This window comes from Amphibalanus amphitrite, unplaced genomic scaffold (genome assembly GCF_019059575.1).
Source record: "Amphibalanus amphitrite isolate SeventyFive unplaced genomic scaffold, NRLGWU_Aamphi_draft 000268F_arrow, whole genome shotgun sequence".
Classification (NCBI taxonomy): Eukaryota; Metazoa; Arthropoda; class Thecostraca; order Balanomorpha; family Balanidae; genus Amphibalanus; species Amphibalanus amphitrite.
The window spans coordinates 581,218-597,500 of NW_024881763.1; the positions used below are offsets into that span (position 1 = coordinate 581,218).

A 16,283-nucleotide genomic window follows, 5' to 3' on the forward strand; every position below is an offset into this window, starting at 1 on the left:
GGGACTCCGTGGGAGAGTGGGAGTGCCGTCGAGGAGCGGACAAGTTGGGAACGGCCGGAGAGGTAGCTGCTGAACCAGCGGGATGAGATGTCATACCACTCGAGCTTGTTCAGAAGCACCGAGTGATCGACACTGTCGAATGCCCTGCTCAGGTCGATTGACGTTACCGCCGCGACGTCACCGTCATCGATCCTGCGAGCCGCCCATTCGACAATGTCGAGTATGGCATCTTCGGTGGAGTGGGATGGGACTCTCTCACTGGTCCTTTTGTCTGGTGAAGCCATGTCGGCCCGTGTCTCCTCCCGTGTCTCCCGCCATGTCTCCTCTCCTGTCTCCATCCATTCCAGTCTGTACACGGGGCGGCTAATTGGATACCGGCGCCGCCCTCTGTACCGCCCCCGCCCCGCCTCCCTCTCCCTCCACCCCCGCCCCGCCCGGCTGCCGCCTCTCCCCGCCCCCGCCCGTCTGGCCGCCGTCGCCGAGTCGTGGTGATGCCGCTGACCGCGCGACACTTTGACACAGCGGCGATACCATCTGACAAACGAGCGAGCGGCGGCGGACCGGGGACGCGCTCGCACCGGAGAGTCGCACTGTCCCCGTCCCGCCCCCGACTGGCGGGCAGGGCTGCGGAAGATGGCAGCCACCATAATCAACCGCTAGCGGACCGGACGACGAAATCCGACTGCCATTGAGTCCGCATGGAAAACGTCCCGACGGTTTGTCGCAGCAGAAGGTGACGCTTCAGCCACGGCTGCATTCGGCCAGCCCCTCTGAGTGCGCCGTGATATGATGGGCTCGGCCGCGCCTGGGCTGTGATCAGCTGGTTCGTCGGCACCCGGCGGCGGCCGATTCGGCGCGGACGGGACGGCCGGCGCGGCTCAGCCGGCGCCCATACGATCTGCGCTATGGGCCGGCCCGGATATGGCCGGCCGGCTCTGGCGCCCCCGCCGAAATGCGCCGCGCTGGGAGAGCGCTCACCTCTGGGTGTGCCGGTAAACGACGGCAGATTCCAACGAGGCGCTCCATTCGGCTCCCCGTGGCCCGTGTAGACTCTGCCGGGCTGCCGGGCCGGTGGATGTCGTATCCAGAGCTTCGACAGCTCACCGGTGACGGATTGAACGCGGAGGGCTGTGGCAGTTGGAGCGATGGATGTATCTGTTAGGCCCACAGAGTCACAGGTGGGGGACTGAGTCTGGGGACTGGGGACTGGGCCCGGGGGGGGGGCAGTTTACTGATACGGGCTCCTAATGAGAAACAGAATAGTAAATTCTGTAGTCAAGACTCAACCTTTACCGCAGCCTCCATCCGCCGGTGGTCCGACATCAGAGCGTATCGCACCATTTCCATCCACCTCTATGCCGAGCGACCTCAGGAGTGGACGGATGCCAGTGCGTGTCGGTGTGTGTGACTGCTGTAGTGTCTGCTCGTGTTGTGTCTGTCGTACCGTCTGCTCCAGTGTTCCTCGGGAGTTCGTGTGACGTCTGGCCGGGCTGACCGGCTGTGGGACGGCCACCTGCCTGCCCGCCATCGCAGCTCAGCGGCGGCAGTGGAGTCGCCGCCAGGGGCGGATCCAGAAAATCTCCAAGGGAGGGGCCATTAGAAACCAGGAGGCCCCCCCCCATAATCCCACCTGTTGGAGGCTCCATCTTCCCACTTGTTGGGCCCCCCCAAAAAAAACTGCGTCTATTGAGCTTATCTAGCTGTTCAGGCAACATCTCAACATCTGTGCAGGCTTGGAGGCCCTCTGTGCAGGTTAGGAGGCCCTGTAAAAGTGGTCATCTCTGTGAGTATAAGAGACCTCCAAGTTATGAAAAGCTTTACCAATTTTCTAACAAAGAAGTCTTATCAGCTAGTCTTCTAAGAAATAACTAAGTGGGTAGGTTAAAAAAAAACTCATCGGATTTCGGCCACTTTATTTTCAGGAGGCCCCCTTTTCAGCTTTTTAACTTTTTAACTTTTTATTTTATTTTTGAAAAAAATCGGCCAAGGGGGGGGCCATGGCCCCCATGGCCCCCCCCTTGTATCCGCGCCTGGTCGCCGCAGCTGTAGTTGCCACTGACTGCTTCCTAGTGACCGCATGCCGAGAGACGGGGCAATGGGCATGCGTATTTTGCTCAATGTTTTGACGTTTTGCTCGTGCCATGCACCGTTTTGCCCATCAATGTTAGCTCAGTCTTTTAGCACTGTTTTGGTTCGTCACGTTACTCTCGTTTGCTTTTTCGTACTGTTTGCTCGTTATGTGCCCGCATTATGTTGCCTATCGTTTTCCCTATGTTGCCTACCGGGGTGCGCTGAGGTCATCTCATCGTTCGATATTTTATATCGAACTTTATTTTTACGGGCACTTGACGTCAGCATATGATAAGAAATACGTATAGCGAAGTGTTAACTTTATTTGAGTATTCGACATTCTTCATAATCACGCGACTGAACCTAATGGCAGACTTTGCAGTATAACTTTGCGACCAAGGCCTCGTTTCATAAAAGGAATTACTTACGGCGTTCCGTCAATTATGCCAGATTTGGCGTATTTGATGCCAATTCGGTTTCACAAAGCCGAAGACCGGAGTAATTCACGCCATCGAAATTACGGAGCATCGTTTACGGCAAATGCTCGATTCGGGACCAATTGATGCCATTTGGGTTTCATAAAACGACGTAATTAACGCCAAATATTTTATCAAGTTCTTGATATCAGTGGTGTAAACTACGCCCAAAAATGTTGCGTGAATTTGAATTATTGTGAAGATTCGAAGCTAATTTTTAATATATTTTATAATGTTGAGCCCGGTGAGGAAGAAAGAACAGCCAAAATTAGAAAAAGAAACTGCAAATCTTCTGTACCAGTCGCTTTTTGTGGCAGCTATCGGAATTTTGTTTATTCGCCGTGCCGCGCCACTTTCGTAGTAAGGCACTTCTGCTTAGCTGGCTTTCTGCTGTTTTCAATATATTGATTTAATAAAGGATGGTCATAAATTTCAATTTTGTTTTTTCATAAATAATTTTTAAGATTAAAATTCAACATAATTGTTTTATAATTTCTCGTAAAAAATAAGTGTTGACACGAAATTGTAATTTGTAGGACGCTTGATAAATTACGGCAACTACGCAAATGTGCTTAGTTACGGAGGTGTAAACAATTCCAGTTGTGGCTTTGTGAAACCGCTTCATTTGCGCTCCGTAGTTTGAAAGGGTGTGAATTACGGAAAGGTGTAAGTTACGGCAGAGTTTTATGAAACGAGGCCCAGATCAAAGTTCCGTAACTGGGATGACGTCTAGGCAAATCCTCGACGTCTTTCTACGGTTTGTATGACCTCGGCGCACCCCTGCCCTGCCGGCGGCTGACTGACCGGCGGTGTACCCTGTGCCCGCTGACTGACCCGGGGTATGCCCCGCGCGCGCTGACTGACCGGGCCGCTGGCTGGCTGACCCGGGGTGTGCCCCGCGCGCGCTGACTGACCGGGCCACGCCGGCCGCCGACCGCCGCAGGCCGGAGCTGTCGGGCGGCGACGGCGAGACGCTGCACTTCAGCGCCGACCTGCAGTACCACACCCAGTACGAGCGACAGCAGTCGCCGCCGCCGGCCGGGCCGCAGACCAACGGCGGCAGCAGTCAGCCGCAGCCGCAGCAGCAGCTCATCAGTCGCACCCAGAAACAGAGCACCACGCAACAGGTAGTAGGGGCGGGACTATACACGTATACAGTATACAGAGCACCACGCAGCAGGTAGTAGGGGGGGGGACTATACACTGTACAGACACAGCAGATATGGGGGGACAATAGCCACAGCAGGCAGTGGGGGATGAACTATACACCACACAGATAATGGGACGGCCAGTGGGGACCAGCGGAACAGGACGGGATGGGTCGGGCGGGGCTGAAGGTGAGCACAGACAGTAGTTAGTACTCGGAGCAGGGTTCCCGATAACAGGGGCGGTTCAGACGGCACTAAAATGTGTTCAGACACGAACAATGCAGTGGGATACAGGACGGGGGTGGGAGGTATCGAGTGTCTGGTCATCTGATCATAACACCGGTCGGCACATTATTTTAATGATAGCAGACTTGGCAACCTGGCTATGGTGCAAGACCAAACTATAGGTCTACGGTAAGTAAGGTATGTCAAGTGAGTATTACTAATTTATTGTTTATTTTATTGAATATGTTATTGTATCAAAGTTTTTAAGGATGTTTGGCTCGTCATTTGTTAGCCTCGCCGTCAGTGGCCCGCCTGTTGTCTGTATTCTTTTGCCTTTCACCCTGCACCGTTTTGCCGCATGGCTGTGCTACCCCGTCACACGTATATGCTACGCACCCAGCCAGTCTCCCTCGATGGTAGCTGCTCGGGTGTGTGTCTGTGTGTCTGTGGTGTCTGTGTGTGAACCCTGTGAATGAGTGACACTGTGTGTTGTGCAGGCGCCGGAGAGAGAACTGAGAACCCCTGGGGACTTTGGCTGGGTGACGCCGTGATATGGTGCGCGGGTGCTGCGGGATTTTACCGTCTCCCCGTATCATCATTCCAGACGACTGTGCACTGTTGACCAGCCCCGTGGCTGCTGCGCTGTACTGATCCTGCTCGCCACTGTGGTGTTCTATGACCGCGGTCTGTCCGTGCAGAGCTCAGCGGCGCGCGGCGGATCTCACGTGCCCGCTGTGTCGGCCGCCCGACCCCCGCTCGCTGCACGTGTCAGTGTCAGTGTCGGCCGACACCGAACACCGGACCGCTGACGCGCCGCTGACGGCATGGAATGCGGCGCCGGCCGGCCAGCACGGCACGGTCCGGTTAGAGCGGCGCGGCCGGTACGGCACGGCCGCCAGACTAAACAGAGGCCGGCGGACACACAGCACTGTACGGCCGGCGCGGCGGCCCTCAGTTGCACGGCGCCCGGTGGAACTGAGGGGCACCGGTCAGCGGTCCACAGTACCGACTGAGGTGCACGGGTCATTGTCAGTGGTTCACGGTACCGACTGAGGGGCGCCGGTCAGCGGCCCACAGAGACGACCTGATGGAAACCGGTCAGAGACCGACATTTGTGACCTCAGGGCCAGCATTACCGACCCGAGAGGCTTTCCAGGAGCCATATTATTCACCTGTGGTCCTGGAGTTATAAGGGCTATCGAGGACTTCGAGAGTTTTCAGATTCATAGGCTGCTAGGCTAGGCCTTTTCTGTAGGTAGTTGTTTCGAGACCGAGGCGGTTAAGTTTTAACTCCAGTAGCTAATTATCTTGCTTGGCGGGACTGCGTTTTGTAGTTATTACTCAGGCAGTGCTGGTTTGGAAATGACGTCTGCTGTTTTGGGTTCACGGGACTGTCCAGTTGGTTTCGCGGTCGCGGCAGTTTGTCCCGGCCGCCGGCGCCGGGTGCGTGGCCTGCTCTCGGTCACGTCCGCTGGAGAGTGGCGGCGAGGACCGGCGCGTGACGCGGGTGGGAAGCGGCGCACGTCGGCACGGCCGGCGCCCCGGGGGAGCACGTGTGCTCCCGGCGCCTCTCACCACCTGTGCGAGTGGTGCCGAAGTCCCCCTCACGCACACACATGTACGCACACCTGTCCGCGCCGGGTGCGGGTGACGTGTGTCGTACGGCGCTGCTCTGTGCAGCCGCGGCCGCCGGGCCGTGAGAGGAACTCTGTCGCCCGCCCGGCCGGTCCGCCGCTCACCCGCCCGTCCGGCCGGCCGGCGCGAATTAACGATGCTGGTCTATCATGCTGGCATTTGGCTCGCTTTATATGCTCGTCACGGCGGGGCGCGCCATTATTTGGTGCCGCCGCGGCCTATCGACAACACACGCCGGCCGTCGGCCGCTCCTGTCGCCGCTGTCGGTGCCGACGGTCGCTGTCGGTACCGACGGTCGCTGTCGGTGCCGACGGTCGCTGTCGGACGCCGCCACCGACCCAGTGGCGGCGGGGCGGCGCCGGCGGCTCGGCCGCGGCGCGCGTCGGATAGATGGCCACCAGCGGGGACGGAATGCCTTTCACGGCAGCCGGAGCCGTCCTCCTCCTGTGGGGTGTGGGGTGTACCGAGTGTCGGTGGGGGCGTCAGGACCGCTCCGCTCCTGTGGCGGTATGCGGGGCTGGTGGAAGATGTTTGTGTTTGTCCCGGCGCCGCTGAGGACGTCGGATGGCTGCGCTCATTTCGGAGCCGCCGCCCAACTTCGGTCATTAGGCTATTTCTGGTTGGACGATGATAAAGCACGTCCGTTGTGGGTGTGATGAGGCGATCGCCGACCGCCCGACAACGCGGCATCGCTGGTCAGCTGGGGGCCGCCCGACAGCGCGGCTTCTACGGGTCTCTTGCCCGACAGGGCGGCAATGAGGGTCGGCTGGCAGGTTAGGAGGTGCCCCGCGCCCAGTAGCTGCTGACTAGTCAGCTGGTGGGAGGCGCTCCTGCCCGGCGGCTGCTGACTGCAGTCAGCTGCTAGGAGGCGCCCTGGGTCCGGCGGCTGCTGACTCCAGTCACCTGATGGAGGTGCCCCGGGGTAATTATGGCGCACGATCGGTTGCAGCTTACAAACCTCTGACGCTAGTTCGTGAATGCATTTAACACGGCTGCATCTGGGGCTGGGAGCATCCCTACCCGGGGCGGACTATATTCGAGCAGCTCCAGCAAGTTTGTACGTTTTGTTTGGGCCCCGTGCGTGACAACTGACAGCGCGCTAATTAGTTGTCTCGGTGCCTGAACAAACTACATTGTTATCGCCACTGCCTAATTACGCCATTCAGGGTACCTTTGAGCCCCGTCTTTTGTGGGCGGCTTCTTTCCATAGAGTTCCGCTCGGTCTACATCTGTCAGCGGGTATCGATGCTGGCCGCGGCGGAAGGGGGCATAAGTGAAGTGGGGAGAGCGTCGGGTCGGTGAGCATTGGGTGGCACCTCAGCATATGTTCAAAGTTCAATCTCTGGGTTTGTGTCTGTCGGTGTCGATGATGCTTAGTTGTTGGTAAGTATCACCTGCTCGTTCTGATCTGAACCTGTGGTCTGAGCAGTGAGCACCGGTCCGGTACCTCTGACCACCCCGTGCAGCTCACTGAGAGTACGAACCGCGGGCCGGTGTCGGTGTTCAGGTCACGTGCGATAATGACGCCCCCCCCCCCTCCCCCGGCCGCCGATCGCCGGGATTGGATCGCTGGTCTGATCGGCCGGCCGTCCGCTGACGATCGGTGCCGGCTCACCTACCGATCACGAGATCAGCCGGATCACGCGGGATCAGCCGGATCACGCGGGATCAGCCCGGCTCAGCGGGTCGTGTGCCGCCGTCACGGCGCGGTATATAGTGGCGTGCAGCGATTGTTGAACGGTGACCGCTGGCAGAGCCTAGAGCGTCGGCTGACGACCACCGGCCGAACCATTACGACGTGCTCCACTCCACTCACCGACAGCCAGAGATCAGTTGACGGACTCACGGTCGTATGGCGGCCCGACGAGCCATGGCGGGGCTGACAAACGGAGGCGGGACTGGCAGCAGGGGCGGGGCTGGCTGGGGGGGCGAGAGGCGGTGTTTGCGCAGCTGATGCGGCGCCGCCGCCCTATCCTCTGAGAAGACGCGCTGATGGCTTGTCCGAGCTCTGGGATGGTACTATGGGGCCTGAGCCCACTCGCTGGAGACATACCCCGCTGCCGAGAGGTCCGCATATCCGACCGTCTGGTGCGTTTGTAACTACATATGTGTGCTATGATCCGACGGTGTTGGTGTGTTTGTGTGACGTGGTTGGACGGTGTTGGTGTGTTTCTGTGCTCTGGTCGGCTGGTGTTAGTGTGGTGCAGTGTGCTGTTTGGTTTTGTGTAAAATGACTCGTGTGTAAAGCGTGCGGCGCAGAAAGGCAGATGGTGTCCAGGACAGTTTGCCAAAAGTGTACCACCGTTGTCTGTTCCGAGGTTTGGGCTTGACCGCCGCTGGGGTGTACTGAGCTGCGCGATCTGTGACCTGGCCTGACCTGACCTGAGCTGACCTGATCCGCCGCCGGCCAGGTAACGACGGTGACCAAGGTCTACCGGGAGCTGCACCACATAGGTCCCGACGGCCAGCTTCTGGAGCCGGGCCAGGCGGGCGACTTCAGCGCCTACTCGGCCGGTGGGCCGCCTCAGCACCCGCACAGTCCTTACACCATGGACCCGTACCGGCCGGCCAGCCCCGGCAGCGAGCAGGGTGAGTGGACGGCCCGTACAGTTCCCACAGCACCCGTACAGTCCCCTCAGCACCCGTACAGTGCCCCCTAACACCCGTACAGTCCGTGCACCATGGACCCGTACCGGCCGGCCAGCCCCGGCAGCGAGCAGGGTGAGTAAACGGCCCGTACAGCCCGTACAGTCCCCTAACACCCGCACAGTCCGTACACCATGGACCCGTACCGGCCGGCCAGCCCCGGCAGCGAGCAGGGTGAGTGGACGGCCCGTACAGTCCCCACAGCACCCGTACAGTCCGTACACCATGGACCCGTACCGGCCGGCCAGCCCCGGCAGCGAGCAGGGTGAGTGGACGGGGCAGGACAGCCGGTGGCGCCGCGTATGTACATACACGGACCGTGTCAGATTGGAATCAGACGTGACGCGAGCTGAACAGGGGTCTGTCGCACACATGCGCGCCACCGGGATGGGTGTTTGGTGCAACCGGATTGACATGTAGTACGGACTGTCATCCCATTTCCTGTTTGGTCGGCGAAATAGGATTGTTGACGGGGTGGCTGTGCAAAACCGATTGTCAGAGCAGCCTTTAGCTGAATGCCGGACTCCCGAGACCACGGCGGTCCGCACTGCCAACCACCCGACACACCTGTTAAACCGTGACGACCGAGCGTTCCAGCGTGACTGGCCGGCCCGTCTGGCGGTGGTCATCGGACAGCAATGTCGCGTGTCGGCGCGCCGCGCTATCACCCGGCTGGACACCTGTGGGTCACAGGGGCCTGGCACCGGTGGCAGGGTATTTCCTGCCGGTGACGCCCGGCCCCCGGGGTTCCTCACCACCGTCCCCGCCGGCCCTGTCTGCACAGACGGGTGACGGACCGGTGTCAGTCACAGACGTACAGGTCTCGTGGGTTTTAGCGGTAGGTTTTGCACCCAGAAAATTTAGTGTACTTCAGGCTATATCTTCGTCGTCTCAAGCTTTGAGTGTTGAAGATGCGATCGACTTGTTGGTTCACAAGCCGGCCATGATCGTGTAAAATGGCTTCATCGTAGATCGATTAGTTTCTGAGATATATAACCGGAAATGTAAAAGTGCAAAACCTACCGCTTAATCTCGCGAGAGCCTGCAGGCAGCGGTGGGCGGCCACCGCGCCCGGACCGTGGGCTGCGGGTCGGCATCGCCGCGACTCGGGGGTCCGGTGAGCGGCGGTCCCCACGGCCGGGCCGGCGGCTGCAGCCGGGAGGAGAGGAAGGGCCGGGAGAAGGAGAGTGTCGGCCGGCCCAGCGGCTGCCGGCCGGGAGGAGGAGAGTCTCGGCCGAGAGAAGGCGGAGTCGGGGCACATTTGTCGGAGCGGGACCGATCGATCCGCACACCAGACAGTCGGGCCTGCCTAGCGGGCCCACTGACCGAGCTCAAACCGGGCGGGCCCGCGCCTGGCCGTGGCGACACGACTGGGCGGGGGTCAGCGGTGGCGCACTGCAACTCGCACCGGCTGCTGCGAACGCACCGCTCCTCTACAGCGCTATATGGCATTAATTAGATCACTTTTATCCTTCCATGCCAGCGCTCAGTGTTGTTGCGTCATTTACTGGACTCTGTTATTGATTGTTCCGCCGCGCTGCCGGACAGACAGTCGGTATCACCCGTCCGGAGCGGATTAGTTCTGTTCCATCAATCTGGGGCGCGTTCAGCCGGAGCGCCGAGACGATCCGCTGAGGACCGGGTACCCGGCACGTCCCGGCTGAGACCTGCCTAATACAGACGATCTACTGGAACACTTAGATCCACTGAAGCGATCTGCGGAGACGATTAGCTGTGGGGCGATCCACTGATGACTTCTTGACTTAGCGCGTCTCCGACCGAGCTCTGCTGAGGAATCGAACCATCCTCTCCTCCTATTCTCCACTCACTCACTCACTCACTCACTCACTCACTCACTCACTCACTCACTCACTCACTCACTCGCTCGCTCTCCTTTCCGTTCCGTTTTCTTGCACCACGTTGCTGTCCCATCCATCTGGTGGTGTGGCATCCTCATTAGCCCGGCGTCTCGGTCCGCCGTCCCGGCCCCAGTGCCGACGTGTCGCGTCGGGGACACTGCCATTTCCCGCTTGGCCTGCAACCCCCCCCCCATCTGCCAGCCTCTGTCAGATCGTGCCCCCTTCCCGTCTCCTTCGGACCGTTTGTCCCTCCTCTACCTGCCCCCGTCAGACCGTCTGGCTCGTCTCCCCTTCTACCCGTCTCCGCCGGTCCGTCTGACTCGCTCCCATGCCTCTACCTGTCTCATACTGTCTGGCAGGGTTGTGCTTGACTCATGAGTCGAGTCAGAGATTTGACTCAACTCTGACTCAGATGAGTCAGGTTTGAGTCGAGTCGGATAAAATGTTGAGATGTTGAGTTGAGTCAGAGTTGAGTCAGTAAAATAACTTTTGACATTGAGTTGAGTCAAAAACATTTAGGAACATGAGTCAGCTGACTCATCTTTCTAGAAACAATATATAAGCTTTTCATTCTCCCCCCGCTTAACAACTTAGGCCTGGCCCTGCTGCCGGATTTTTTTTTCATCCCCCCCCCCGCTCAACAACTTTTTTTTATCTGAGTCAATTTTGAGTCAACACACTTGACTCAACAAAAAAATTTGAGTCAAGTTTGAGTCAACTCATATTTTCATTGAGCCGCTTGAGTCATGAGTCGAGTCAAGGGAAAAAATCAGCTCCTTGTTTGAGTCAGAGTTGAGTCAGGGCTTTCTGAAGTTGAATGATGAGTCGAGTCGGCAATTTTTTTTGAGTCGAGCACAACCCTGCTGTCTGGTCTCGCTCCTCCCCACCTTTAACTGTCTCATACCGTCTGGTTTCGCTCCTCGCCTTTACCTGCTCCGCCGTGGGACCGTTCCGGCGACATTGCCGTCGACTGGCCCCTGTTCCGCGGCCGGTTCCGCCGGTGCGGGCCGCCTGACCCGGTGACCGGCGGCCGGCGCGGGGTCGATGCTCGTCGGCCGTCCCTCTCCGGCCGCGTCTCGGCCGGTCTCCGGGGAGCGGTGTCGGCGGCGGCCCGGAGCCGACCGGCGGCAGTAGATTGTCGCCGGCCGGCCCAGCTGCGCTCACCGGGCACGGGGCCGCCGGCCGGGCGGAGGCGGCGGGACGCAGGTGCTGTCGGCCGGCCCTGCCCGGGAGGCGGGTCTGGGGGGCGGCAGGGGAGATGCTGGTGGCCAGGGGATGTTTTGGGACAGGATTATATGAGCTGAGCTTTGATGGGCCTATCTCAGCTGCTAGGAATCAGGCGGCGAGTTCGGCTCATTGCTCGGTCCAGCTGACCGCGGATGGCACGCGACCCTGCTCCCGTCGCTCGGATAGTAGGCGATGCAGCTCCAACCTCTGGCGACACGGAACCACCCACCGTCAGGCGTCACTGGCGGCTCCACCTGCCTCAGCGCTCTCCCGCACCTGACTGGCGTCTGCCCCCCCTCCGGTACACCCCCCCCCCCCCGGCGGTGGCGGCGGCGGCGGCTCGGACCGGCTGTGACGGACGATGCTAACCGAGTCAGCGACGCGTCCGATTCGCCGGCCATCAATCAATTAATCAATGGCGCCGCCGGCGGGCGGCCGGCCGGCCAGCTGCGGCCGCCGGGCGGGGGCGGCGGCGGCGGTGGGGGCGGCCGGGAAGGGGTGACCGCGCCGACTCACGCACCGCACTGGCCGCTCACGGGGCTGCCAGTCGGCGGCTAGATGTCCACACTGAACACCGCACAGTCGAATGGTATGCTGGGTCCGAGGTGACGTTTTGCGAGTGGCTGGTCACTGGTAACCTGGTATTGCAGGTGTCATGGGGAAAGGAATGTTATACCTTGGCGTTGGGATGATCGTTCACTCGCGGACGCCCCACAGAGACACACCGGCGCCGATCACGCCCGCCCCACTCTGTGGACAGCTGCTTCCTCTGCGTGGCACATATCTGAGACGGACTCGTGCGTCCGCTGGAGTTTCATCCGCTGACAAGCCGGTCGGTCGGGTCTCGCGGTCACTGAAAGTGGCGATGTCTCGACTGATGGTGAATAATGACGGCGGTCAGCAGCCTCCTGATAGCCACTGACGGTCACTGATGCCGGTCACTATCAGCCACTGACGGCCATAACTGGTGGCGGCCGGAAGCCGCTGATGTGACTGTCGTGACTGCTTCCCCGTTGATGGGGCCGTTGATGGGGCTGATGTCACCGCTGATGTGGCTGCTGTGACGGATTGGTCGCTGATGTGGTCGCTGATATGGCGCGGTGTGGGCCGTCTCGGCAGAGATGGAGCTACGCCCGCTGACTGCCGCCGAAGGCCGATGGCTTCATCAGCCGCCTCCGATGGCTGCTCCGTACCGGGGTTCACCCTGGATAGAGCGGCCCCCTCCTCTACAGAGCCGAGCGGCTGTCCGGTGGCTGACGCGGCTCGCTCTGAGGCCACCGCCCGGGGCCAGACCAGTGTCGGGGCCGATCACAGACCAGGGCGAACGAACTGACTCGAGTGTGGGGTGTAGTCGGGTCGGCCGCCGCGCTCCCCCTTCATCCCACGGGCGGTGTCTCCGAGCCGGTCCTACCGTCCGCTGTGGGGGTGACGGCGGTAGCTGAGACACTGCAGGGGCAGGCTGGCAGACGGCGCGGCGGCGGCGGTTCCTCCCTCAGCGGCCGCCCGGACCGGTAATCCCGGTGTCGGCGGCGGCGGCGATATGAGGCGGGTGGCGGCGGCACGCACCCCGCTCAGATCAATGTGCGTCCGTCGCCCGGCCCGGCGCGGCTGACTCGCCGTCCGTCCCGGCCCGGCGCGATTGACCCGCAGTCCGCCCCCGCCCCCGGCCCGACCCGGCTGACCCGGCGCTCTGCTGTCCGCTCTGGACAGCTGTAGAGGAAGAGCAGGATGGCGGTGACGGCTGCGACAGGGTGGCCAGAGTGGACGGCCACATAGATTTGCTATTGGTTTGATAGTTATAAACATAATTCTGCATATCTGCCTCGGTATTACATATAACCATGGTCGCAGTGACTACAAGACAACCCTGAAAAGTTTTGTTAGTTTTCAAAACGCTTTTCATGGTGCTTGATGCTTAGCCAAGTGTAGCTGCAATGACGTTGACAGAGCTTAACCCGCGCCCCGTAGGGGGGGGGGGGCCGAAACGGCCCCTCCTGTCCTTTTCGGTCGATATCTCCTAAACGGCTGGAGATATCGCCACCAAACATTCAGGACCCCTCCGGGCATCAATTTTACACATTGTGACCAAAAATTTTTCCAGAGGCTATGATAGGTTGGCCACAAATGACGTCAGAGTGACGTCATGTTCTGTCATTTTCGACCGAAAAAAGACCTTCGCGAGAAGACCTGTCAGGACTACAGCTTTGAAGATACAGAAAAATGATCAAGACATAAAAGGTGTAGAATTGACAGGGCTACAAAACTGCTATCTCGAATTTTTGAAATTTTTGAGTTTTAACCCCCAAAAATCAAAAAAGCATTTTTTTTATATATTCGCAAAAAAATCCAAAAAGTTTTTTGAGTTTCGAAAAAACCGGAATATGTGTGATAGTGCCTACCGTCTTCTATCTACATACCAAATTTCAGATCGATACCTCGTTTTTTGGCCAAGTTATAGCGAAAAAACTGTTCAAAAATGATGACGTCAAATTTTCAAACTCAATTTTTGGCAATTCTAGAACTCGTAGAGCAAAACGAAGACCACCATTAGACTCCCCGTGACGAGCTGCATCGAACCGATACCCATTTTATGCAAAAATATCAACTTTGAAATGTGACCTAATTTGACCTGACCTTGACCTGACCTTCACAAAAATGTGACCTAGGCTGGCCCCAAAGGCTGCCTAACCCACATAATCGCATTTGTCATGTAAAATGGACCATAAAACATGTATCACACGACACATTCATATTGTGACCCCCGGTGACCTGACCTCGCTGTGACCTGACCTGGTATCAGTGACCTCAGATAGCAAAGTATGTGTTTGACGAACAATGTACCATCGATGGTTTTCAATAAATTACCAATTTACTCGCTTTCACAGCACATTTCTTGAATTGCCTGTGAACGGTGAAAATCTGACCTTTGACCTGACCTGTGACGTCATCGGTTTGACCTAGGTCAATGAAATTTGGTCACAAGGTAGTTCCCGGGTGGGGCTATCGAACGCCGTTTAAATTTTGAAAATCGGCCGGTAACTTTCCGAGATCTTAGGGGGGGGGGGCCGAAACGCCCCCCCCCCTACGGGTGGTAGGGTCCGCCGGTAGCCCTACGGGGCGCGGGTTAACGCTCCCTCGACAACGACAGGAACCGAGCACGCGCTGGCATTGACCTCCGTTAGCTGCCGCCTGCGCAGCTGGGCCGGGCGCCGGGCGGCCCATCTCTCCCCGCCGGGCGTCGTTCCTCAGCGCGTCGGGCAGACGCAGGCGGGCAGACACTGCAACTCACAGGCACGGCCAGCGGTCGGACCGCCGCGGGCTGCCGCGGTCGGCTCAGGTGCCGACGGCCGGGCCGACGGGACGGGACGCACTGCTCAGGTGCCGACGGCCGGGGCGACGGCAGGGGATACACTGTTCAGACACCGCGGCCTGAGGTACACGGACGCGGTGGCGGCGGCCGGCAGCGGCGCCGTGCCGGTCCCCCTGGCTAGGTGCGGCGCCGTGCCGGTCCCCCTGGCTAGGTGCGGTGCCGTGCCGGTCCCCCTGGCTAGGTGCGGTGCCGTGCCGGTCCCCCTGGCTAGGTACGGCCAGCGGCGCCGTGCCGGTCCCCCTGGCTAGGTGCGGCGCCGTGCCGGTCCCCCTGGCTAGGTGCGGCGCCGTGCCGGTCCCCCTGGCTAGGTGCGGCGCCGTGCCGGTCCCCCTGGCTAGGTGCGGCGCCGTGCCGGTCCCCTGGCTAGGTGCGGCGCTGATGGCCCGTGTGCCGGCTGACCTATGGCGTGCGTCCGTAGCCGGCGGTCCATCAGTGTACCGGCCCGTCCGGCTCCGGCGGGGTGGGGCGGCGCCCGACATCCCCGACATTCACACCGGTCGGTCGGACCGCGACTCAGCTGATACTGAGCTGCACCGTGATCTGCCACATCATAGAGATGTCAATCGGATACCAACTTTTTGGTATACCGATACCAAACCGATACCAACTTGGTATTTGGTATTTCAATCCCAATGTTTTTGGTATTTCAATCCCAATGTTTTTGGTATTTTATTGGTATTCGGAACTCTAAACAATGTATAACAGGTTGGGAATTTGGTAAAAAGTTGGTATTTTCTTCATAATTCCAAAGTTGGTTCGGTTTCGGTATTTTCCAATGGCTTTGGTTGGTATTTGGTTTGGTATCGGTATTCCGTTTTTCTGCAATTGACATCACTACCACATCATAATGTTAGAGGCATATGTGTAACCACGTGCAACACGGCACCGTTTGTTTCAATTAGATAGCTCCAACGCTAACTCTTAAAATGAGCGGTGCATATAGTGCCTTGTTTTAATATTATTTGGTAGTTGTTGCTTCCATACATTTTTATTTAGCCTGTGTTTTATCTATAAAATAGAGTGTATGTAGAGCTATCCGATCCGCTGTAGCCTGGACGGGGTCAGCTGGCCTGTTTGTCACTGGGTAAGCTCTCTACCGGCGCGGTGCTGCCGCCAGTGTCGCGGTACCCCACCCCACCTGACCCCTCTGACCCGCCGGCAGGCTCCCGGCGGAACTACGACCCGTACTCGGCGCACGGCGGCTACCGGGACTACGAGCCGTACCCGCCGCCGCCCGAATACGGCGGCGCCGGCTACGGCCGCGCCGGCTCCGACTACGGCCCCGGCTGCGGCCCGGGCGAGGGCTCGCGCGCCGGCGGCTACCCGGACCGGCCGCCGACGCCGCCGTCCCCGTCCGACCGCAGCGACAGCCCGCCGCCAGACAAGGGCGCGCAGAGCGGTGAGCCGCAGCGCCGGCGGTGGGAAACGCGGGGATGGGAGGTCAGATGGAGGGGCGGGCTCGCGTCCTGACCGGCAGACTCGGCCCGGCCAATAACTACTTCCGAACGGCGATCGTGTCGTGGGTGTGCCTAAAGGATTAGGTGTCTTGTGCGATATCCTAACCAGTTTTTTTTTTGGATGCGACCTAGGCTGGGCTAGGTAGATGTCTCTCTCAAGCTGAGTGTAG

The 16,283-nt window shown here is 59.4% G+C and overlaps 1 protein-coding gene across 8 annotated transcripts in view; it reads left to right on the forward strand.

Annotated features, from left to right (window-relative positions):
* Positions 1 to 16,283, forward strand: part of LOC122386970 (catenin delta-2-like) — an 81,255-nt gene that overhangs the window by 36,454 nt on the left and 28,518 nt on the right. For 7 of the 8 annotated variants that reach the window (XM_043376741.1, XM_043376745.1, XM_043376743.1 and 4 more), the window contains 3 exons: positions 3,490 to 3,673; positions 7,966 to 8,143; positions 15,819 to 16,055. In XM_043376741.1, the coding sequence (XP_043232676.1) occupies positions 3,490 to 3,673; positions 7,966 to 8,143; positions 15,819 to 16,055 (599 nt within the window). Of the gene's footprint in view, positions 1 to 3,489; positions 3,674 to 7,965; positions 8,144 to 8,389; positions 8,466 to 15,818; positions 16,056 to 16,283 lie in introns of those variants that run through there. The other variant, XM_043376748.1, reaches the window with a different exon arrangement.